Below are 25,853 nucleotides of genomic sequence, written 5' to 3'. Positions count from 1 at the left end.
TTAGCATGCAGTTAAAAATGTATAGATTTTTCTTCTTTCTTGTGTGAACATAATATTGTCCTCATAAAATAAATGCATTTTTGCATGCTATTGATTGGTTTCCAAATACTAGAAATGTTAGCCTGTGTCATTTTGACTCCAGTTTTTCTATTTTCTTAGGATTTATAATGCTTTTAAATTACATGTTTTGTGTTCAAATCTGAGGGCCCAAATTGTATACCCTTGATTTTTTTAAAAACTGACTTCATTCATTTCAATCTGGCACATCTTTTGTCTTAAAACAAAACTCACGTTTGTGAAAAGCAAAAGAAATGGTTTTGAATCAACATCACAGTTCTCTTTTTCTTTTATGTTTTCGTCCCTAAAGAGTTTCTTAAGCACGACGCTTCTTTAGTACAAATACTACCTTTACTTTTTTTCATGGCTGCAATGAAAAAAATAAAAGCTTAGCAGTCCTACTCTTTCTAAGAAGTTAAGTGAGATGCTTGCCTTATAAGAGAGTGACAATTATCAGCCCTTAATATTGCTGTCACAGTAAAGCTTTCATGTGATGCAGAGTTGGAGGACAAGATTTCCCTGTCAGGTGACTAAATAAAATAAATTTTGTTGTTTGCAATGTATGATCTAATTTAAGCCAAAAAAGTATGTAAGTCAGAAGATAAGCAGAACTTATTAAACCAAAATATGAGGAATTTTAATTTAACCTCAGGTAACTGAAGCAAAAATATTAGAACAACAAATGTATACAGAAAAAGCAGCCTTTTATTGACATTGTAAAATTTTCTTGTTGCAAAATCTTGAAACAAATTTTATATAATACTTACCAATCAAGGTTTTACTTTAAATAGTCTTGATTACTTAGAAAAAAATAAAATATTTTTTTATTTATTATTTATGATGCTACAATGTAAATCAAGAGAATAAGAAATTAATAAAATAAAATTCATGAAAATTACAGAAACTGTTTAGACCAGGTTAAAATTTCGTGTGATCATGTCTTGGCAACATGGACTAAAATGTTTATCATAGTATTCCTTGTATTTAGTGTAATAATAATAAAAGTAATAATAGAAAACATATGGTCTTTCTATGGAAATGGTCCAAACCTCACACATTTGAGAAAAATCAAACCACAAATGAAAATTTACAAACGATGGAAAAAGCCATTTCAGATGCATTCAGTAGTTCAGTTTTATCACTAAGCAGTTAAAAATAGACTGCATTCAATTAAACATATTGATGGAAACAATAGATGGAAAGTCAGAGATGAAGAAGTCTCCAGATGATCAGATTATCTCCAGTTTCCTCTTTAAAACTCAGAGCTTCAATCTGATCAATACATTTTTATTTGAACTTTGTGTTCTTCATGCTGAGATCATCAGAGCTGCTGCTTGATCACTGAGATTGTCATCGGTACGATCTTTAATGTTTTATCAGTGGAGAAGAATGGAAACATCTTATCAGTGAAGGTGTGTGTGAAGGTGTGTATGTGTGTGTTAGTATCCAGATCAGAGAAGGACAGCTTTCCTCTGTCCCAGTCCAGTTTCACTCTGATCCTCTGAGGATTCTTCTGGACTGAGAGATGTGTGGGAGGAGCTGGTGGAGAATATGCTGAATACTTACCTGAAGATAACCCAAAAACCAAAAATCCAGACCGTATGAATCCCTTCCTCTGAACAGACTCTTCTAACACACCAAGTTCCCAGTTTGAACTGTCTCCAACATCAACATCCCAGCTGTGGTTCCCTGAGTTAAAACCCTCAGAACTCAGAACAGAATGCCGCCATAAATCAAATCTCTCTGGATTATCAGGAAGCTGCTGATCCTCTCCTTTTCTCCCATTAGTCAGATTTTCGGACAGATGTAGGTTTGGACCAACCATGTTTGGGTCCAGATCCAGAGGAGTGTAGGTCACCATGCTCTCTATGTTGCTCCAGATGTTGAAGGCCAGGTTGCCCAGATGTTTGGCCTGGTCTATCAGAGCTCCTGAGGGCAGCTGTGGATCCTCCAGCAGGGGGCAGTGCTGGACTCTTTCCACTGCAGCCTTGTAGTTGTGCAGGAATGAGACTTCTGCAGCTCTCAACTCTGCTTCTGTGGCTCTGACTGTGTCTGAAAGAGCTGCTATCTCTCTGCTCAGAGCCTCCATCTTCTCTTTCATCATCCCTCTCTTCTGCTCCTCTTCCTCCCTCAGTGCAGCCAGCCTGGCCTCCTCTTCCTCTGCTAGAAACTGATGAAGCTGCTTAAACTGCTCCATAATCTGCCTCTCTGTGTGTCGGGCCTGGACCTTCAGGTGTTCTGCTGTCTGATCAAACTCCTCCTGAACTTTCTTCCTGAGCTCCAGCTTCTTCTTTAAAGGCCCCAGAGTTTCCTGAAGGTTCTTCTTGTGTTGCTGAGCAGCTTCATCGATGGGTCTGAATCTGTGCTTGGTGTGTTTTTCCGAATCTCTGCAGACGACACACACTGGCTGCTGATGGTCCAGACAGAAGAGTTTGAGTTTCTCAGAGTGCAGACTGCAGAGACCCTCTGAAGCTCTCTGCTCTCTCTGCTGTAAGAACGTCTCAATCAGATTCTTTAGAGCCAGATTAACAAGAGGTTCAGCTTTAGAAGATCTCCTTTTACAAACTGGACACTCTTCCTAGTTTCTCTCTCCAATATTTCTGCAGACACTCCTTACAGAAGCTGTGGCTACATGACAGAGGTGGTAGACTGTGTGTGATTATCAACCATTTAGCACAGTTAGCTTAGCAACAGACTACTGTTTATTTCACTAGCATGTAATGGATTAAGGCAGTGGTTCTCAAAGTGTGGGGGGCCCCCCCCTCCCCCCCAGGGAGCTGTTCATGTTTTAACCCCATTTTGCACAGAGACCATAGCAAAGTTGAATATTGTTACAAATAAAAAAAAGAAATATGTTTGAAATAACAATGACAACCAAGAAAACTCTTCTAGTACAGAACTAAAAAAAACAGTTACACAAAAGTGTTTCACTGTAAAGATGGTTTGTAGTTTGTTTTGTTGGAACCTGAACATTAGGGCCGAGCTCAAATCATCACACCGCACCTACTAATGGCACTTCCGGTAGCAGGTGTCATTAGGTGTCACAAGTGCCACTGTTTTCGGGGCTAGCTGTCAGTGTTGCCAGGTTGCCACTGACTTCGGCTGACCTCGGCATCTTCCAAGGACTGCCGCGACCTCATACTGGCACCTCCCATGCCTCATGGACCGCTCTCGCCTATTGTCGCTGACGAGATCTAGGGCGGCCATCTTAGAGCGGTCGACCGCTCCACTCAGCGTTATACGTTTGGCAGGCACAATGGCGTATTTGCGCATTTAATCTTGCTGTTTTGTTACTACTACAGCAGCTGCTGAAGTGAGGAGCTACCTGTTGCTGTGGCTCTGCAGCACTGCTCTATAGTTAGAAACACATTGACAATAAAAATCAGTCCACAGTTTGTTATTTCATTACTTTGGCTGAATCATGATAAACTGCCACCTTATGCCTTGGAAATCAAAACTAGCAAAACTGCTACACTCAATCATTTTCTAAGTGTATTTAAGCATTAATTTGAATTTGACATTTGTACCACAACTTTTAAAATAGTGTTGCTTAGAAAATTTAAACCATCTCTCCAATCAAATTTTTAAGTCGCATACTCCCAACTCCGGCTTTCCAACAACATGACAAGACAGAAATATAAAGAGCAGCACCAAAAGCAAATGAGGTGGAATAGCAGTGCTATTTGTAATTTCATGACTCAATAAAGAACATACTTTTTCTAGAGGTGTTATTAAAACAATTTTTATAGTGTTAACTAATTTTATTTCAAGAAGTAGGTTTACATAAATAATTAGTGGCCAGAGTATAGACTCTAAGTAAAATAATTTGTATTAAAAATATGTTTATGATTTCTTGTTATGTTTTTGAGTCCCCATGTCTCTCTCTGTTTGCAAGCTCTTTCTCAACAGACTCCAAACATGTCAAGGCCTTTAATACAGAAAGCGCTCCTCCTCCACCTGATTAACTCATCATCTCATTAATCACTGCCGTTCTACGGCCTGTAATCTCATTAACCAATATTTTTTGTTAGAGCTTCTTATCAAGAAAAGCAGCCATCAGTGCCTTTTAGAGTTTTCACACCTGGTACACTACAAAGAGCATTTTGGTTTCGGTTCATCACGATCTATCACATCAAGGTCTTTGGATCAGAGGCATCCGCGCCTTGACGCGTCTCTTCAAAGGACTACAAGATGAAGAGGCGGGATTATAAAACTGTGTTTTAGCATCCCGCGGGGACCAGTCTGCATGTGCTCGTGAAAGTGTCTTCATCATAAATGGGAACTATGACCGGTCTCGCTGTGGAGTTGGCGTTTTTTCTTATGGTGGATTTGGTTTTGAGTCCCTGTGGGCAGCCATTCCACAGGATGCTTCCCGACGCGCTGTTCCGAGGCATGACGGGTCACTCCGTCGGCTCCAGACGCGCCGGAAACAGGCTTCCGTTTTACATGATGCAGCTCTATCGGACGATGAGGACCGAGGATCGGACCAGACAGGACATCCCCGTCCTCCACGAATCCGACTCTGTGACCAGCCTAGTCGCTAAAAGTGAGTAGTACTCCTATTCAACATTATAGTGGAACATCTGTCTTATTGTCTTAAGTTAGTAGGTAGAAAAGCTGTTGCATTCTATTCCTTTTTTAAAAATTTATTTGGCCAACCAGTTCCAAATAATATGGAAAATACAGAGTCTTCTTTTGCATCTTTGTCTAAAATTCTCATTTCTTTTTCTCCAGGCTGCCATCAGATCGGTGAGAAATGGTCAGTTACCTTCAACTTGTCCTCCATGTCTCCAAGTGATGACATCCACTTGGCTGAGCTCCACATCCGCCAGCCTGCCTTTGCAAAGTCTTCCATTGCCTCTCTAGACATCTATCACTCCAGCTGGGAATGGTGTTCTGATACGGACTGCTCTGAGAGCAGGCTGCTTCTGGGACGCCTGAGAGCTCATCCAAGCTCAGTGGTCTCAACCTCAGCATGGAGAGTATTCAACATGACCAAAATGATCCGTCGCTGGTTTTATCAGAAACCCCCAGTTCAGAGAATGAAGGAGGATGTAGTTCAGGTGAAAGAGGATCATGAGCAGCAGAGAATCCAGCACCCAACGGCCAATAGGGTGATGATAGTGGTCTTCTCTCGGCAGAGCCCAAGCAGTCAGCGACTGCCAATACTGATCCGCACAGCAGAACACTCCAAATACATCAACCTGGACAGGGTGGCCACCGGCATGATGAGGAGCCACAAAGCAAAGAGGCACGGACAGAAATGGCAGAGACAGCGAGACATTGCAAGGGAGGAGCAAAGTAATCTCTGCAGGAAAGTGGACATGTGGGTGGACTTTGATAAGTTCAACTGGAGCGAGTGGATCGTCTATCCCAAGCGGTACAATGCTTATCTCTGTGAAGGGACATGTCCTACACCTGTAGATGAGATCTTCGCTCCAACTAACCATGCATACATGCAGGTAAGGCTAAAATGCTGCAGTATACATATCTAATGATACCAATGCCTATTTGAGGAGATATGATCTAACAACCTTCTGTTTTTCCTTACAGAGCCTGTTGAATCTTCACCAACCAGACAAAGTACCAAGTCTTTCTTGTGTGCCCACACGCCTGGCACCACTTTCAATGCTGTACTACGAGAACGGGAGGATGGTGATGAGGCATCATGAGAATATGATTGTGGAGGAGTGTGGCTGCCACTGAGGACAAACAAAAAGTAGATAAAAAAAGCAAGAGCCAGAGAAATGAAATCAGCAGGGAGGTAACAGCTGGACTTGAGATGGACTCTATTAACAGAAGCACTATTAGATTTTTACAAATACATCTAGTTGTGCCTTTTATGCACAAGTTGTACTCATTTTATGTTCAGTGACTTATTTTTTTAATGCCAATGAAAAAATAAGAATGGTCAGGGCCAGTCCAAAGCATAAGCAAACTAAAGCAGCCGCTTATGGCCCCAAGGCCACCAAGGGGCCCCCTCAGTGGAGCTGATTTTTTTTTTTTTTAGTAATAATTTATGTCATTATAATATCAAAAACACACAATTTCACTATGAAGTGATTTGTTTTTACAATAATACATATTTGATAATGCATGTAGAAATTATTATTTTATTGATAAAAAGAAAAAAAAAAGCTCTTGGGACCCCCTGGTGGTCGCGGTAGGTACCGCACGCTTCGCCGGTATCAGTAGAGTGCATCCAAACGTCCAAAGCTCCGTTCAAAAGTTAAGTAAGCAAATCAATATCTCAAAAATGACTTATCGTCCGGGAGGGAGAAAAGAAAGAGGAAGAATAGAAACAAGCCAAGATGAAGGTTTGTTTTAATGTGCCTTGGTAATGTAATGTAATGTAAAAGAGTTGTAAAGCTGCTAATAGAAAATTAGCTTGAACGGTCCAGTTCAACTGCCGAGCATTTGTGCTAGGGTCTTTGTGTTTGTGTGAAACTGAGTTTTAAGTTTAAATGAGTTGATTCTCCTGATTGGCTCTGTATATTTCTGAGTTTTTTTTCGGCTTCAAAACGCCGTGTTTGATAACAACAATTAAAACTTCTCAATGTTTGACATTGTCTAGCAAAATGTTTTTACGTCAGGCTACATAGCTGCTACATCGATGAGCTGCTTCATGGTGGAGTTGGGGATATGTTGTTTGCTGCTGAGCATAATCATTTTGTGGCTAAAACAAACATTATTTTTACATCAACTACTAAGTTATGTGAAACTTCTGTTAAAATCATTTGAAGGCACAGAATCAGTCTCACCTGGTATAAATTAACTTTTTAGCTACTGGAGTAACGCTTAAGAGAAATTTATTTAATCAAAGAATGTCATGAATATGTGTGTATTTATGCCATCTTAAGTTTGGCTACACTGATTGCAGTTTTCTGGCCAATCTTTAAAATCTTTAAAAAGCCTGACCTGCTGATATGAATTTCTTTTGTCTGAAATGTTGCTAAATACAGCAAGAAAGTCACTGAGTTGCAACAGTGCGGTGAATATTGTTAACTGTAAACATGCAGACTTGACCTGGTCTGTCAGTCAAACCTCTCACTGCAGAGCAGAAGGGGATAGAGGCTGATTTATAAACCTTTGCTGACAAAGATTAGGGTATAAGATCAGCTTCACATGTAAGTAGCCGCAGATCACGATCCCCCAAAATTAAGGAAATCGGCGCCCAGAAATCAACTGGTCGATATATCAGTTGGCCAATAAATGTATCCTATGTTATACATAATGTAAACAGCACTGCCAGAGATGCAATAAATTTATCGCAGGTGTGAATGATCTAATGATCGGTCTGCTGATTGCAGCCAGTCCACATTGTTAGCAGAACTAGAGGGCCCCAATACCAAATTTCGCTTAGGGCCCCATGGAGGGTTGGTCCGGCCCTGATACCAACCCATCTGTATGTTTGCTGTGTTTGATAATATAATAAATTAGGATAATTTGGAATGAGAACTGTTATGTGTTTTATTACAAAAAATGGTTTTAGAACAGTTTGTATAGAACTGACCCTGATTTATCAGCTTTTCCCAACCAAAAATTGTGGATTATGATTAATTTTTCACATTGGTCAGTCTTAGTGGTGAGATGTTTCTTATTTCTCAGCCAGCCCTTGAGGATATACTAGTATGTTTTGGATTAATAATATATTGCAGTGTCCAGTTTTGCTTCAACACATTTTTTTAATGGTTGCATATTTTCTTCAAGCACTTTCTGATACATAGTAAGAAAAAAACAACATCGCAGAAAAGAAACAATAGTTTAGTTTTGGTTAAAGAATGCATTAACAGTGACTTTTAATGATGTTCACAGTGACAAAAAAAAGTTCAAAGCTCCAACATAGTGGTTTGTAAAAACTATAAGCTTATTATGTAACATTTTGCAGCCAAAACATATTTAATTTTACCATCTTGGTTGAGGTTTCATTTTCTTTAAAAAATGCATGTAATGATTCTAAAATGATCTTGGAAATTAAGGAACAAACAACTGATGAGTGACAATAAAATACAGTCATATATTAATGAGACCTCTGCTGATAAGTAACGCAAATAAATTGACTTGAAATTGAAAGTATAGAACTTGTGTCTGCTGCCCTCATGTGGCCATAAAAGTAATCACAGATTGTAAAACTAGGTTCCCAACTACACTACAGCTCCAAGTCTACACTAGACTTCATATATTATTTTCAAAGTAAATGTCACATCAAAAAAAAAAAAACTTTTTAAGGAATTACATGTCATACATGTATTTAACAAAGTGAAAAAAAACTGTTTTAGTTAGTTTATGTTTGAGGTTCAACATTTCAGCAAATAGTTGACATTAGAAAAGACATGGTTGTTTTCTGTCGGATTATAAAGCTGACTTAGACTGGATTTGTCATTTCAACCATTTCATAACCACATAAATGTTAGCATTACTTCATTGCTGCTAACATTTAGATGTCCATTTCAAACTGGGCGTCTTCCGCTGTAAGAGAGAGAGAGAGAGAGAGAGAGAGAGAGAGATACATTTAGCAAAGAAAAACAGGAAAGTACAAAGTCAGCTGGCAAATAAAAAACAGTACCAGAGTTTTCCTCTGTGTTCAGGCTGTGGTCATCTGCGTTGTTGCTGGGTAATTCTTCAGGATGGTTTTCATTACTGGACGACTCTGGGTCAAGCGGCCTTGTGACTCCGGGAATATCGGGAAGTTTGGGAGGCGTACGGGTCAGAGGAGAGGTCCGACACTGCAGCAGGAACTTCCTGTCGTAAATGATTCTGGTGCCTGCAGGTGGCAGCGATAACACATCAGGCAAAAGTTATGTATATGAACATTTATTCTCGAGATGTATTTCAAACAGGACTATAAAAATCAAAGGAACCAGCAGCTGATTATGGAAGTATTTTAAAGTGTGCTATTGTAGGTTTTCTTTTCCACCAAGAAAAACTTTATAAATAGTACAACCATCTAAAAATCCATAGTAAATTGGATAAATTCAAAATAACTTATGGTGCAACTTCACCTATTATCACATCTTTAAAGCTGTCTAAAATAAATGTCTTTTACTTTTGTCCAAAATGTAGCTACAAAGTTTTAGATGCTCCCAGAATAATCCAGTTTGGCTCACAACTGTAGTAAAACAGTTTCATAAAACAATTGATGGCAAAAAATAAACAAAACAAAAGACGTTTGGCTTTTTCTAACATGGTTTGCTATCTTCTTAAATTCATAGTATGCAGAACAACAAACATGCTGTTACTTTATCTCAAAAGCAGACTTGGGCGCACTCTCTCACCCATGCATACGAGAGTCAGACAAACAGATTCCTATTTCATCAGTGTGACTGCAATGATGCCAGACGCAGCCTTGATTTCATAAAGTCAAACACAGAATTAGGATACCACCATGAGATCGCCTTTTTGTAGAGCAAAGATAAGCAAGTAAGACCTTTTTTTCAATGTTTCAGACTAAAGGTGATTTATGGATCCCCTTTTTCCAAAACAATCTGACCAGTTTGTAAAATGCTGTGTTTATTTACCATCAATATTTGTGGCATATGAGAACTTTTAATTTGGAGAAGTAGTCTTTCTTAATGCACCTTGGATAGTTGGTGAAACTTTTAGATCTCAAATCTTAATTTGACAGTTTTGACATCAGGATTTAAACAGAACATGAGTTAAAACAGGTATTTATTCATTTATTTACATGTTTAATACCCAACTACAGATGTGGTAAAGTCCATTTGATTTCTAACAATCTAACAGGCATTTTATATATTTCAGCTTTATTTTCCAACAAATGTGGTGAGAATTATGGAAGTAAAAAAAATAAAAATAAAAAGGTTCAGAGTGCACCAAATTTTTTCCAGTGATTATTCTACTACAATCAAAGGAACTAATTTATTACAGCATTTTTAGAAAATCTTTGATAGGGGTGCAAGTACTGTAGTTGTTCAGGGATGCATGTAGAGGAATACAAATGAGTTAAATAAATCTTGTAATCTAGAAAAGATTAAAAAAAAATGTTTAAATGCATGAAAAATGCTGTTAGTGACAAGTGAGTTACTATTTTCTGTTCTATATGACCAAGAATCTAGACTTCAGTACCAAACGTTAATGACATTGTGTTTTATCTGTTGAACCGGTCTGAGCTGGTAATGTTACAGAACATGTTATCAGTGAAAAACGAGCATGTGCATCTGAGCCAAATTTTCACAGCGGGTAGGACGGGATAACACTTTTCTTTAACAAAGGCCCCATGCTGGAAATGTCCCCAGGAGGGTCCAGGATGTCTTTATTTGAGAGATTACTGATGACTGGTTAGGACTTTGTGCAACAGCATTAATCCTAAAAGAAAAATATAAATATACAAACTCTTTTTATTTAAGTTTTCATTGCCAACATCAGCAAACATAGACTTTAACTGTAAGATGAAAAACACAATGCAACTAAGAGTAAAACACTATTTTTGTTTTACAGCAGTAGATTTAAAGGCTTTATGTTTAAGACAGCATTGACTGTGAACACATGATGCATCTCTAACGTTTAACCTTCTGCAATTATTTCAGAAAAATACATTACCCATTTTATTTTAAGGTGGAATAATGGTTGAGCTTTTCAGTAATTTCAGTTTTCGCAGTTCTTACAAAATTGTGTCAACATACAAAAACGCAACAGCTGAGAATAAAATAGTTCTACTGTGGAAAAACTCAAAATCTACAGCAAAAATACTGTCCATTTCATCACTGAAGAACAGTTCATATAAAAACATTTTAGTTTTTATAAGACAACTGAATTAATTTCCATAATGTTTTAGTATTACACCATTGAGTCCTCCTCTTGTAAACATGTTTCTGCAGCAGCTGAAAGAGCCGCACTATAAATAGTTTATGACTGACAGCATGTTTTCCTGGTTAATGTTACTGAATCTGAAGTTTATAACCTAATAATACAAAAAACAAAACAAAACAAAAAAAAACCCACACACAAAACAAATCCTAAACTTTCCACCATCTGTCAGAGTCCAACGCATATGTTTACCTCCTGGCGTGGTGCTGAACAGAGTTCCTCCCGGGGTCGTGGAGTACTCCTTGGGCATGTGGGCTGCATCGTGGATGGCGATCCTCCGGACAGCCGGGATCTCCAGGCTTCTTGAGGTCTGTCCCGCTGCTGACATCTCACACACGGAGCAGCGTCGATGCCGCGCACGGTAAAATAATAATAACGTCTGATTTCAATGAGTATGAGCCGCCACTCCACGTGGTTGAGAGGAAAAACTCTAAACAAGTGACGGCATTCCTACAAAACATCACGTGAGCGCAGCGCTCTGATTGGCTGAAAACAGGGGGCGTCAGAAGACGATGGTTTTGGGATATGTAGTTTCCCCTTTGCTAGCTGTCAAACCAGCTAAGCATTGGTGTGTTGAAAAAAAAACAATTTACATGAATATTTGTATTAAACACCTAATTTTACTTTTTTAGAGAATCACGGTGATTTGAATTAAGGGTAAGGAAGTATTTGAGTTAATACTTTATAAAGCCATTATGTATAATTAGATGTAATTTACTGTAATTACATCTGTATATTCCCATTGTTATGTCTTGCACATTCAGAAAATAAATTCTGTCCATACTTGTTTCCAAAATAGGGCACATTGGATACAAAAGATCTGGGAATATCAATTTGCAAGTCTTGAAAATCATCATTTAAACATTTGTTTTAGATTTAAATTCACAACTGAATTAACAGGAGTCCCCAGAACTTTTGTCAATTAAAAATACTAAAAACACACGATCATTAAGCATTTAACTACAAAAGAAACTCTCACAAAGTTATGTCCCATCTTTTCTGTTTATTAAGTCTTGTAAATGGTAAGAGCTGGTGTACAGGGTAACATGATCTATACATATCTTCATGTTTGATCGAAAGGCTTGTATACATATTCACGTTTGTTTATCCTCTCCAGGACAATACAAAAGAAAAGAAAACAAATGGTCATAGCTACAAAGCCTCTACATTCCCCATGATGTGGGTGTCGGCCTAAACTAGATAACGCTTAAAGAACATCCATAACAACTCTATGAGGGTGCATAGCATTCTAATTAAATATATTTTGTCATATATTTATACATACATTTTCATAAAAACCATCTTTTTTTTGTGCATGTGTGCGGTTGCATTCCTTAGGATAGAGTTATATGATATTGCGTTTACACTGTCATGTATCCAGTCTAAAGGAGTATAGGTGATCTCTATTCTTTGCAACAGTTAATATTTTACAATACTCATTTTAAAATACATTGTCGTAGGTTACACACCCTCTTCACTCACATGCTTGGTAGAAATGTCTTCTTTCTTTCTTTCTTCTGATCCGACAAGGTTTGGAACCAAGTGTTGTCATGCACACACACTTTCACACCAAACACACAAACATGGTGGAAGGGACGCTTACCATAGTACAAGAGAGTTCTTCTCGGAGATGAAACAAATTTAAAGAACAAGAAAATTGTTTAACATATTTTCTTACGAGTGAGCAGGATAAGAAATTTGAGGAGTGGTGGTTCTTAATATGGGCGCCACAAGCTCTCTGCAAGTTTTAAACCAATTGTCTGCATGTTTGTTGGCTGCAGATTGAAACCCATCCCAGAGCTGCCACTGAATGTGAAGCAAAAATCTGGTGTGCAATACAAAATTAATATGATATCAAATGCATACGTCTTTGAGATTTTAGTTTTGCTTAATTTAGTGAAAGCTTACAGGTGATCAACAACAATGGTATCCTTTTACCACTTAGGGACTGGCATGGGTGATGACGGATAGCCTCAAGCCGAGGACTGTTTTTATTTAAGCATTTCAAAAATAAGCCAGGCTCATTCCTTTTTAAAATAAAGTTGATGTTGGAGATTCTATTGAGAGCCCACCACATGGTCTTTCATCACCCATAGAAGGGTCATGACCTCCAGTTTTGGAACCACTGACCTAAATAACTGTACAGCTGTCAACCTTCTCAAACTTATAGCTGACAGTTTCAACTCTCCCTAAAAAAATAAAAGTGTTACAAATTATTTTACACAATCTGTGAAAGTGATCTACAAATTTTGGCTTCGTGCCTCAGGTCATGTATTATTAGGTCAAATGGTTTCCTTTTAAAGCTACCATTATCAATAAAAGCACTAAATGGTGGGGGTACAGAGTGAATATTGGTGGTAGTGCTACTTTAACACAAGTACAACACAAAATACACTTTATAATGGAGTGCAGGCTAACATAGCGATGACTGATATTATTGTACTCTGAAAATTTGTGAATAAAATATAGCTGAATGACAGTGAGAATCTGGGCCCCGTTTCATCCAGATAAAGCTGATTTGGTGAGACTGTACAATGTTTCCAAGGAGCATTCTCCACATTCATTGGGTAAAGATACATAAAAGTCTTTCAAACAAATTAATCTTTTATTGCAGTAGCATAATCTAATAGAGAGTTAGAGATGATGATGCAATGCACTATTACAAGGCTTCCAGTGCTGTTAAAAGAGAAACAGTGGTCAGTACGACTGCCAGAGCAGTACATTTACATTTATCAGTTACATTAGAGCCTAGCAAACTCTACATGTTTATGTTTGTGACAGATGGACTGAGAAGATTTTCTTCCGCCATGCCTCACATTAGCATGTGGCTAACGTAGAGTGGTTGCTATGGAAACACAGTAACCCCAAAATGCTACTCGTTGAAGCTGTTCTTAGCTTAAAATTTATTTTATTTCTATATCAATTGACAAAGGTTCCAGTAATTGTGGCACAGGCTTTTGCCTCCCCCAAGGTTACAATCTCTACAATCTTCAGTGTAAGATTATGCTACTGCCAGTAATTTTAGAAAGTGCTGGATTTCAATTCAAACATAAAAAAACCCCCAACCAAACAAAAAAAAGATATGAATAAATAAATGTAGTCATCTCTGTGCTTCTGGTTAGCTTTTGTTCATCAGGTGTTAAAATGAAGTAGGATAAACAAAACCCATTTGCCAGGGCTGCAACAGGAGGACTCAGATGCATTAAAAACTACTTTTTGGTCTCATCTGAATCAATAGAATCTGACACACATCTATACACAAACCGTTCTGTTTCATGCTGTCCCATAAAATAATAATAAAAAAAAAATTACACAGATTTCCCTCTTCAAAAGGACTACAAAACTCACAACCCTCGTTTCCGGTACGCCTGCCTAGACTCAAACTCATTTCCCATCGAGCGATCCGTATTTCAACATCATTTTCATTTCACATAGCAGAACAAAAAAAAACAAAAAAAAAAAAAAAACCTGAGTGTAAAATGTAATAAGTTATAAAACGTGCTATCATCTGATGAAGGTTGCTTGCATGGAGAGCATATGAAAAATATGTGCATTCATTCTGTGCTGCACTCATTCAGGCTACAGTAGCATTTACAGTACTTGTGGGATAAAATAGTGTTGAGACGCTCCAGAAACGTGTGCTACTGTGATACAAAGTCTACATAGTGCTGCTGTCTGGTTTCTGCATAAAGTGTTGAAAGATACATGACTTTCAGTAATGTGAGCTTGATTTTTTTTTTTTTTTTTTTTAACATGTGTGAAACACTAATAGCCTTAATAACTCGGTGAAAGCAAAACTGATTTTGGGTGACTCCATCTCAACAATCAAACTTTTTAAAAATAACTAAAGCAAAATTAGATTTTCTACTTTAGTGCTTTAAACAATGAATAACGATAATAGCAATATAAAAAAAATACACCACAGATCATAATTGCTGGACAATCAATCCATCTTTTCTTTTTGTTAGGTATTATTGCTGTGGCAAAGCTGTCTGACATTCTGACATTTCAACCATACGTTTCTTTTGTTTGTTTATGTGCTTTTTCACGTTCTACATCTGAATGTACTGAGGCTTGCAAAGGTATTTATATAGAACATCTTAACATTTTGTCATGTGACAACCACAAACTTCAGGGTATATTTTGGGGATGTTTTCTGACACATGCAGCACTGTTTTTGTCATTTGTAGATGGAAAGAGCAACAAGCCTACAAGGGGTGCTTTAAATGAAAAATTATGACTTTAAATGAGAAAACTTAAAAAAAAAAAATGTGTGCAACCCTGTAATTGTAGGGTTGCTGTTGAAAATGCAACCTATACTTTTGTGATTTGTAACAAAACATTTACAACAACATATGCTTATCCTTTTGACCTCACAACTATGCAATACTTTCCGTTTCACCGTTACATAAAAACTCAATACAAGGCATTGAAGTTTGTTGTTCTAAAATGAGAAGATGTTCACAAAGTAATAAATGCCTTTGCAAGCCACATATAGAAAGTTCACGAGTCTGGGGTCAGTGATAACCGGACAGTCACAGTGCTACCTCTCTGTCCACGCTTTATGTTTTGTCACTTGCAATTTTCACACTTGCCAGGACTTTTCCAAGCAATGTCTTAAGTCAACTTCTTCAGTATTTCTTCTGTCTTTTGTATTGAATGGAAAAATAAAAATTTGACAGCAAGATGCCACAGCTGACACAAACAGATAAAAAAGGATGGAGCATAGAAGTAAAATAGATAGAGGATACCTGCGATTTTTACTGCATATAAACGAGGGCTACCAATAAAAGATGGCTCAAAATGAGATATGCTACCAAGAAAAACCAGAAAAAGCTCGTAAGGAAGGAAAAAGTCAAGATATTTATCGTAGAGCTGCTGTGCAATGCCGTCAAGCAACCAATTCATTTCCAAGGAAAACATCCCGATGTCTTTAGAACACATTACCCCTGAAGACACGAGGGAATTAAAGAGATCCCGTTTTCTACCAAAGTCAAACAAAGTGGAGAACAGAAGCGGACAGATACCGAAGAGGAAGCGAGCTCGTCTAAGGATAAATCTAAATAAAAACATAGATACACGCAGACGAGAACTCACAAGCGGTGGAAGAGCCGGCGGCTTTCTCTTGGCAGAGGTCGAGCACGCCGTGATGTCACAGAGACAACAAGCCAATCAAGGGAGGGGGCGGGCGAGGCTCCACGCAGAGCTCGAAGCAAGGTAACACATGCGGCAGAGCAATTTAAACGCACACACACACGCACACACATGTCCACAGAGCATAGAGTGCATATATCACATTAAGAATAAGAGGAGAAAGGGTCCGATGACAGAAGCATTGGCTCAGCAGAGGCTTTGCTGCATATTCAGCCGTCCTTTGAGGGAGTTGTGTGTTTTTTTGTTTTTGTTTTTTTGTCGGTTTTTTTTGGCTGCAGTGTTAACGGACTCAACTCGCTGACAAACGGCTCCAGTTAGTGGGCATGAGGTCCTTTAAAAAGGCCTATGACCCATGCACGGGCCGGCCCCTGTACCTTCAGTTTTTTTACTCCTTCAGTTTGTAGATAATGACAGTTCAAAAGGTCAAAGGGCATGCACCAGCAGTTATCATGCGATTACAGTTCACAGGAAGCACTTTGTTGCTTTTTTTTTAGTTGTTTTACGAACATTTATAGTTTTTTTTTTTTGTATAAAAATGAATTACCATGCCTCTGTTTAGTTATATTTTTCTTTACAAATGTTATAAAACTACAAGTTCGACTCCTCTTTTTGTTCTCGTCTTCTTTTGTTTTGTGGTGCTTCATGATCACAGGTTGAGGATGTTTCTGGTTGTCCTGGTATGTTTTCTCCACTTCCTCCCCACATCTTCTAACTCTTCATTTCCATCTTCGTTCTGGTCGTGTTTTTGTGGTGGGTGTTTTGGCAGTGGGTTTCCGGTCCTGAAAAAAACAAAAAACAAAAAAACCAAAAACAAAACAAAACAAAAAAAAACACAATAGAAATATAAAAACAGATTTAATATGCATACAAAATTATTTTGGCCTTCTAAAATTTTATGATGAAAGTGTAGACAATGACAAGTTTTCAGAAAAGGCTGGGAAGCTGTGTAAAATGCTGTTAACAGCAGGAGGTCATGATTTGAAAACACTGAAACATGGAAAACAGAAACATGCTAAATTGGCAGCAATGAATTTCAAAATGAAAAAAATCTGAATATATTCATTGACAAATACCACTGTAGTTGACAATAGGTGGTAGTAGTGCCACCCACATATTGACTATAGCACGGATACTGCTTTGTAGGCTGCCACCAGTGCCAATATGTTCACAGGAGGAAGTCGAAATAAAACACAGCAAAGTCTTTTGTAGGTTTCCCACAATATTTCCATTTCCAAATGCCATAATTTTCCATACTCAGATTTGAGCTTACTTCGTTGCCACATTTTGTTTTTCTTTCTTAACTTCTTTTCCTTCTATGCCTCAACTGTAGTAAGGTTTTTAGGCTTAAAACAACTTCCTTCCTACTTTGTTTTCTAAAGTTGACCAGTAACAGTCTGTCATTTCTGAAGCGTGTTCGTGGCAATCATAGAATTTAACCACTGATATTTAAATTAAAAAGGAAAACCTTGCTGTCTTTGTATTTCAAAGACAGGAAAGTATAGAATTTAAATGAGTGTCAAATCATTGCAGACTGTGCATTTTACACAACAACCAAACATTTTCATTCAAAAAGCATTACAAAAAGGGAATCTAACTTGGAGCAACAACAAAAAAAAAAAAGAGAACAAGAAAAAACCCAAAAAATAAAAACAAAGTTGGTGTAAGAAACTATTAGGCTCTATCAGATTTGGTAGCAGTCACCACACAGGTTATTGTCCAAGCACTGGGACGCACAAGTGCTTGTTTTGTTGTCCCGTACCTGGAGGACCGGGCAGTATGTGTATTTCAGTGTTTAACTCTCCGGAGACTGGTGCGCTGCAATGACTGAGCACCCTTTCTTACATCCATCCCCACCTGGAGCAAGGAGGGCAGGAGGAAGGAAGGAGACAACACTTGGACCAGTTAAGTGCTTAAACCAGAGTAGGAAACTAACTATGGCTCACATGTTCAGGGTGTCAAAGGGCTTTAGCAGTCAGCTAACCAAATCAGGCACCAAATTAACTCATTTTGTGTTTTGTTTCATATCAAATTTCTCATTCTTTGATGATCTGAGTCATAGTTATTTTTTTTTATCCTTTTAACTGTACAAAATTCCTTAAACCAACATGAACCGAAATCCTTGTGGCCTCTATGTATGACCTTCTGTGTGTTTCACTCTGTGTGGCTGATCTTCAATGACAAGGTGTGAGCTCAGACGTGTAGCGTTTGTGTGAAGGTATGGATAGTGTGAGACTTTGGTATCATGATAACCTTGAGCAAATCCATCATGCTTTTACTGTGCTGTGAGTTTAAATAAGTCTCTTACACAATCACATTTAATCCATTTCACAACTCATTCTCATTCATTTTGCTCAGTTGGTAAAATGTTACTCAAGCATTGATCACACTTTTCTACTCAACAAGGTCCTCCAATGTTTAGGAAACCTCAGAAGTTAAACTGAACAACTGTACTGCTGACAAGTTTTTGTGCACACAAAACCACACTAAGGGTAATGAAAAAGTTGCCTGTATATTTCTGACAGAATTTTTAAAAAAACCTGCAAGTATTTAGTTCAGAGACTAAGCCTGTCCTTCCACTGGCTACGGTATATTTATCTGACAACGTAAAACCTAAAGTAGTTAATTTGTAGTCCTTGAAAACAAATGCTGTATTTGTTTAATTGTTTAAAACAGACCAATGTCCTATATGCTACTTTAATGATTTTACTGTGTGGAATGAAAATAACGACATACATGAAGCTGAAAATTCATGTGTGACTCATGGAAAATGCGAAACAAAGTCATCTTACTTTTCTAGAGAGCGCAATTCCGCGTTCCTCAACAAATTTTGCCTCGGCAGAATAGTCCGCCTTCTCTTCTTTCTGAACAAAGATAATAAAATACAATCAAGTAATGATTTATATCAACTTAGAATGCTTAAGATGCTTTTTTATAATCTGAGAAATTAATGTTAAACAATTTTTTCGTCTGGAAAAAATCCTTTTAGCCTGGGTCTTTAAATTGATCAAAATGACCAATCATCAGCCCTGATGATTGTTGAGTCGTTTAAAAAGATTAAAAAGTACAGATGATTGTGCAAATGGCTGGATATAAATTTGAGTATTCAAAAAAAAAAAAAAAAAGTTAACGAAATGAAGATGTTTTCCCTCTCCAGGCGCAGGAAGCGGCGAGTGGTCGGCATTGCAACCTGACCTGGCCTCGCCTCTGCTCCTGCTCCCAAGCTTGCTGCCCGGTCTCCTGATGGGAGAAGCCCAGCCCCTTGTCAAAAGGCTGCATGCCCTTCAGGAAGTGCCCACGCAGCACATGAGAGTAACCCGTATCACACACCGGAGTCAGTAAGGCTTCCTGGGCTGTGTGCAAGCCTGGCACACTTCCGCCATGTCCGGATGACGCCGAGCCCACCCAGCCCTGCAGGGAGTCCTTGTCTGGTAAGTATGGCTGAAATGCTCCACCTCCCACCATCCTGCAAAGAATGAAGCACAGCTCGATGTCAGCAGGGGGAACTATGATCTCGTAATGCGTTGAGACGGTGCACCTTAAAGACGACGTACCGGTTGTCCCCGTTGTGTTCCGGTGGCCTGAGCCCAGTCATCTCACCAAGCTGGGCATACACCTGCTGGCCTGCAACAAGAGAAATCCCTTCCACTGAGCCCAGCCCCACACCACCAACTCCTTTAGTTCCTCCTCCCACCGCCACACCGTCCCCTCTCCTTGCGTCTGACCTCTGACCTCCCGGTTGCCCGTTCAGATTGACCTTGGGAACAGCGCCAGTGGCCCTCACCCTGTCCTGTTCTGCCAGTGCACTCGCTGGCTCTTGTGGCACTTCCTCCTCTTCTACTTCCCCCCCCTCCTCCTCCTCCTCCTCTTCCTCCAGCTCCATGATGGAACCGCTGGCCCCACTGGCTCCGCTGCTTGGACGGCCCAAGCTGCAGGGCAAGGAAAGCGTCGCGCCCTCAGAGTCATCTGCTCGACTGCTACCATCTAGCGATGAGTCCTCAACTGTGACCAGCGAGGGGCTAACCCCTGCTGGCCACACCTGAACATCCGACATCTCCATTAGTGTGTCTTCCTCCGTGGTGGCAATGGGCGCACACTCCAGGCTGGAAACCTCCTGCCAGTATGGCTCCACACCCAACGGAGAGGGCAAGCTGTACTGCATGGAGGCCGGGGACACAAGCTCCTCCTGCACCAGCCCATAACCTGGAAGGAAGACAGGGGCGAGACAAAAGAAACACTAACACCAAGCAGGCACAGCCATGGGGAGGGTCGGGAGGTTACATGTCGACTGTTTCTCCAACCTACTTAAGAAACAGTGGAGCTTAGCCGTGTCCCAATACACAAGCAGAGACTCTACATTCTAAGAATTTGGACTGATCAGTCAGAAATACATTTTGTCCAGTACTGCATTTCATTAAAACCAGGCTCAGGTAACAGGAGTTTTGAAAACCTCAGTGATTTTAAATGTTGGAATGCTTGGAATTTTCAAGAGGCGTTCTTGCAATGTGCAAAAATCAAAACATTAAGCAAGTTTTGAAAGTTAAATGCTGGAAAAGGAAGAGTCACTTTATGGAAGAGCTATCAGGTCACACTGACAACCTTCAGAGTGGATGCTGTTACTGAGGGGAAAAACTTCAAAGTTTTGTGTATCATTGAGGTGTTTGATAATGGAAGTCATATGATGTCCAGAGATGCGAACGCTACTCATAAAGAAGCTGCATTTTTAGTGTGTTATGTCACTCTATGCCATTGTATGTCTGAGGCTCATCGAAGCAACGAGACGGCAAAACTTTTAAAAAATGCTGAACATGGAAATGTTGGCAGCATCTCATTAATGTTAGAGTTAAAGTAAGGATCTACCTTGTGAAACACACAAAGATTGCTGTTTTAGTTTTTGCCATCTGTGCTAGTCGTGCTAAATGAAACATACGTTGCTAAAGAAACTTTACAATATCAATGCAATATTCATTTGATCTTTTAGTAATAATAGGATGGTAAAATCCAGCTTTACATACTCCGTTCTTACACATGATATAAATCACTAACAGGTGTAAGGCTAAAAGAGTGTTTTGAATGATATCATAATTCTTAAAAACAAATGAGAAATGGCTAAAAGCATTGGCAGGTCAAAGCATTGTAAAATCAGAGATTGGAGCTTGACCACAAAATCCTGATCCAGTAGATTTCTACTCATAGACTCTCCATGGTGATGAAACACAGATTAGCTTTCCAGCTCATGACTAGTGGGGCAAAAAAGCAAAAAGTTAATTTCTACAGTTGTAATAATTCGAGTCACAAAACAGAGATAGTTCATGCAAATCTTATTTTAGATGAAGTAACTTTTTCAAATGATGGAAGGACAAATTGGTTCAAAGTTCCTGTTATCCGAGTTTGATTTTTATGTTTAAAAATAGTTATTTAATGGAGAACTGCAGTACTCCTGCAATTATACTTTATCTGCATGCCCTTGAATAGAACACAAGAACATTTTAAATTAAGTTTTTTTTTTTGCAGTAATACTTTGCCCAATTGATGTAAGAGAGTTAGTCTGATGCAAAGAATTCAGTCCAGGTCTTTGTCATTGGGACACAGCAAAATGTGCAAGTTGTGAGGGCATACAGTAAGAGCTTCGTGGATCATCCTTTGTTTGTGAGGTGAATGATGCAGGGCTCTTGATTTTTTTTAATCAAATAAAGAAAATTAATTCCCAGAACGTAATCTATCCCAGGAAAGAAAAAAAAAGAAAGAAAAGTGAGTGATTTTGGGGTTGGCACGATATTCATTTACATTAAAGCAAGGATGTCCGTTTTTGTAGATGGGTCTTTTAATTTGGCCCAATTAAAGACCTTTCCAAATCAGAAACTAAGCAAAACAGCTTAGAGGAATTGTTATAACACAATACACAAAACTGCTGTGGAATATCTGTTATCGTTCCAACCCATGTCATAAGTTCCTGAGTGGGACTCAGCAGTAGGCTTTGCTAAGAAAAATGCAAGCTACAGTTGTTCTTGCATTCCCCTTAATTCAGCAGCAATTCAGAAACATGCATCCTAGTCTGAACCTCAGGCATTTAAGTATAAGTCCCTCTACAAACACACACACACACACGCGCGCACACACACACACACACACACACACAATTATACATACTCACGTTAAACACAGTTAATAGATTTAAAACTAATTTAATTTGGATAAACGGTGGAGTCATTAGGAGTAGTTAGTATTTTACCTGCAGAAGACACCTCCTTTAAGCTGTACCAGTTTGTATGGCTCCCTTAACAAAAACATATCTGGGGCTCCACTTCCAGTTACAATTGAAGAAGTAAAAAGTTGCATTGCATACTTTAACCAGAATAACAATCTAATGGAAAGGTAAAAATCAATGAAAAGCATTCACGTGAACTTAGCTCATATTTTAGTTTTTTGTAGTGCGTCGCTTTTATAGCGGTTGTTACACGACATAAGCTAATACGATCGTCATAGTGAATAACTTCAGACCAATATGCAGATATTCATCATTGCAACCCTTGCGGTGGCTTAAAGGTTTCTAAGAGTGTGTGTGAATGAAATGACATCTTTTTGATCAACAGTGGAGCAAATCCACTTTTATCTGCGCTCTAATAGTTGTTAGGTCATCAGAAAATTATGGACAATATCTTTGCTTAGTCTGAGGTCATTGAAAGAGTTATCTCCTGCAACTAAGATAACCACAAAACACCTTTTCGCAGAACTCCGCTTCAAAAAAATCCAAACCGTCTCTTTAAGTATATGAAAGATATTTCATGTTTTTAAAGATTTTTTTTTTTTGGTGTTTGAATGCCATTTAACTTTTATTATTAATTCGAGTGCGACTTATAATTAGTTTAGGTGACTGAGGTTTTCATTTGCTTTTCAAAGACAGTACATGAAAGACACAAACGTACACATTCAAACACAAAATTGTATTAATACAGTTTTTGGTGATAATTTTAAAGTTCAAAGAGTTATTATGATTTTTCTTATGAACACCATGTGCACTCCGAATCTCACTTGAATCACAATAAACAATTTTTGTAGGCATTAATAAGCAAGGGAAATTAAAATAATTTTACATCTTTACATTTTGTTTAGGGAATTTTAATTTCTGTATTACTTAAAATATTAGCTAAACAAACAGCTGGAAAAATGGACAGAATTAGAAAATTATGATGCACGTCACTTATACCGATTTCTTGCAAAACTTGAGTCAAAAATATCTTCATAACATGAAAAACGTGACAGGATTGCAGTTAGGATTTCTTATTTAAACATATGCAATTTTTTACATTAATAAAAGTGAAAAGGTCTTCATCCAAAAATCAAGCCCAAAGTATAGTTGTGATAAACATATTCATGCAAATATCTGTAAAAGTACATTTAGTGCAGGTTTTAATGCAAGGGTTCAGCTTAACTTTTAATAATGAACGCAAATTAAATGTTGTCCCTCATACCTGGCCTCACTAAAAGCCTTAAACTACATTTAGTTCAATCTTAATTTTCAAAATGTTAATTTTAATAGCAAAATCTATTGACTGTCAGCTAAAGGAATGAAAATGGATTCAGAAAACATGTTTTACATGATTTTGTCAGTCATTAACTGAAAAAACTAAACCCCAATAAAGGCATACACAGTAGTGAAATACTAATGGATGTAGATGTGGTAAAGGTTCCCAAACTTGACTTTTTTTTTTACCAACATGCTATCAAGTTTGAGCATAAATAACATGTTTTCGGTGCTTAATGCGTCATTCAGCAGATCTGCAGCTCAGAATTTATTTGGTCTTACTTTTAATGTATAAAGCAGCACCCATTATGGCCCAGTAATGGAGATGTGAACATTTTGGCAAGAAGCACCTTGAAGCCTTACAGCTTCATTAAATGTTTAGAACAGCTGACACATGTTATTAGAGAGACAATCTATTATATAACCTCGGCACTTTTTGGTACCCGTACTACAGGTGTGCAAAAAGCCTTCACACAAATTCAGCTTTTATTACAGGAGCTTAATGTCACACTGAGCACAGAAGCAAGAACTTCAGTGCATTTATTCCGTTGGGAAAAAATATGCGTTTCTCATAATGACACTGCCATCCTAATGACTGGTACGAATTCATTGGAGATATACGTGTAATTGTAGAATATTTTTAAGTTATCCTTTAGTTTCTAAAGCTGACCAGAGCATTTCTCTGATGTTCAATAAAAACATTAGAATCTATCTATAGGCCAACTGAATATGTGGATTATGTTCCGCCTTCACACAGATAAACATAACAGAGTGTGTTACCTGGACTGTTTAAAATGTGATGGATAATGATGCAAAACATATGGGTCAAATCTACACATGAATAATTCAGCAGACACAAAAATCAACTTTTTGACCAAGGACATCTCAGTTCCACCTCTAAAAGCTCTTTCTGAAAACAAGACGACCCAGGAATGGTCACAAATCTAGACAAAGACCAAGTGGTATCCTACAGCCAAAACCTGTTGTGAGTTTGTAAAGAGAATTAAGAGTCGATGAACCAACAATTGTGACACTACTGATTTTGTTAAAAGCAATTATTTTTCATGGGATTTTCTTCCTGCTGAATGAATGTGTGCAAAGATCAATTTTGTCTACATTTTTCAGTGTGACGCAAACCTACTGCATTAAAAGAAGGATTTCAAGGTATTTTAAGGCTTTTAAGCGGCACCAATCAATTCATATAGCTCCGTATACGAGTGAAGTACTTCTTTATGATGCGTTTGTTTTATTCCCAGAATTTATTGACTTATGAACTACAGTGTGTGTCTCTGGGATGGAACAGGGCCAGGATGGTCAGAGGTGGCATCAGAATGAGGGTGGACAGGAAGGAATGAGTTAGAATGGCAGCTTGAATGAGTTTAGTTGAGTCAGGGTTAGTCCTTCCTTTTTATTCCTGTTGTTTAAAAGAAACACACACACAAGTGTCCAAGGCACAACACATGGTGAAGCACAGACTAGCTCTACTGAGGCTAAAAAAAAGCCCTAAAATAAAACGGAAAAAAGGACGGCACACTTCACAACACGCTTCACAATACACTAAGTGTTTTAACAACGGTCAAATAAAAACGCAGACACACAAAACTACACTCGTATTCCTTTATATATGATGAATGAAGTAGATTTTTTTGGGTCACAGGTGAGGTTAAAATGTAGGGTAATAAATCCTGAACATCCAAACCATACACAAACACACACACACCCTCACACCAGTATCCCTGCCAGCAGATAATGTTTCAACAATGCTGAGAGTCCTTCAGACTTGGGCAAATTTTTGTGTTAAGAGCAGTAAAAAGTGTAAACAAACCCTCCTCGGTAACACCGACCTCTTAAAATCTTAAAGACAACTGTATGATTAATGAGTTTGCCCATGAAAGAAAGACTTCATGTTTGCAGCAGCATTGTTCTCTGAACATTATGTGCGATGCAGAAGTCAATGTGTTAACAGCATATTGTTAAAATGACACCATTTGTTTCACAGTAAAAGAAAAGGAAACACTTTTTGAGTTAATTTAGCATAAAACAAGATTAGAATACACCCACTGAACAGAGAGAACGTTATACACAGCAAAGATTAATTCAGACACTGAAGGCATGCCATGCACAGTTTGATGTCAAGAACATAAACGGCAAACTGCAGACACCACAGTTCATCAGTACAAAATCCTCCCTCACTCACATACAGTATTTATCAGAAATGTACACACACTCATCATCAGCATTAATAATATATTATCTTTGAGCTTTAGCCGTTTCCTTAAACCCCTCTTTATTG

General features: G+C 38.3%; 4 protein-coding genes across 4 annotated transcripts; 1 reads left to right on the top strand and 3 right to left on the bottom strand.

Moving 5' to 3' along the window:
- Nucleotides 1-1,378: 1,378 nt before the first annotated feature.
- LOC106922641 (nuclear factor 7, ovary-like) lies at nucleotides 1,379-2,365 on the bottom strand. Its single transcript, XM_088010674.1, has one exon. The coding sequence runs from the start codon at nucleotides 2,252-2,254 to the stop codon at nucleotides 1,379-1,381; it is 876 nt and encodes a 291-aa protein (XP_087866800.1). The 5' UTR covers nucleotides 2,255-2,365.
- A 1,976-nt stretch (nucleotides 2,366-4,341) lies between these two features.
- Nucleotides 4,342-5,763, top strand: LOC106922652 (nodal homolog 2-A-like). The gene is made up of 3 exons (XM_014995253.2): nucleotides 4,342-4,603; nucleotides 4,792-5,519; nucleotides 5,611-5,763. The coding sequence occupies exons 1-3, from the start codon at nucleotides 4,342-4,344 to the stop codon at nucleotides 5,761-5,763; spliced, it is 1,143 nt and encodes a 380-aa protein (XP_014850739.2).
- Nucleotides 5,764-7,722: 1,959 nt separating this feature from the next.
- On the bottom strand, nucleotides 7,723-11,557 carry LOC106922651 (eukaryotic translation initiation factor 4E-binding protein 3-like). Its single transcript, XM_014995252.2, has 3 exons — nucleotides 11,077-11,557; nucleotides 8,624-8,821; nucleotides 7,723-8,526 (listed from the first exon to the last, which is right to left on the bottom strand). The coding sequence occupies exons 1-3, from the start codon at nucleotides 11,210-11,212 to the stop codon at nucleotides 8,495-8,497; spliced, it is 366 nt and encodes a 121-aa protein (XP_014850738.1). The 5' UTR covers nucleotides 11,213-11,557; the 3' UTR covers nucleotides 7,723-8,494.
- Nucleotides 11,558-11,867: 310 nt separating this feature from the next.
- On the bottom strand, nucleotides 11,868-20,268 carry LOC106922650 (uncharacterized). The gene is made up of 4 exons (XM_014995244.2): nucleotides 19,590-20,268; nucleotides 19,366-19,501; nucleotides 18,828-18,899; nucleotides 11,868-16,817 (listed from the first exon to the last, which is right to left on the bottom strand). Exons 1-4 carry the CDS (start codon nucleotides 20,195-20,197, stop codon nucleotides 16,755-16,757), a joined length of 879 nt encoding a protein of 292 aa, XP_014850730.2. The 5' UTR covers nucleotides 20,198-20,268; the 3' UTR covers nucleotides 11,868-16,754.
- Nucleotides 20,269-25,853: the final 5,585 nt, after the last annotated feature.

The sequence above is a fragment of the Poecilia mexicana genome, unplaced genomic scaffold (genome assembly GCF_051168715.1).
Source record: "Poecilia mexicana isolate PSO_F unplaced genomic scaffold, ASM5116871v1 scaffold_12, whole genome shotgun sequence".
Classification (NCBI taxonomy): domain Eukaryota; kingdom Metazoa; phylum Chordata; class Actinopteri; order Cyprinodontiformes; family Poeciliidae; genus Poecilia; species Poecilia mexicana.
The sequence above is the reverse complement of the archived record's forward strand: the minus strand, read 5'-3'. Positions and strand labels throughout refer to the sequence as shown.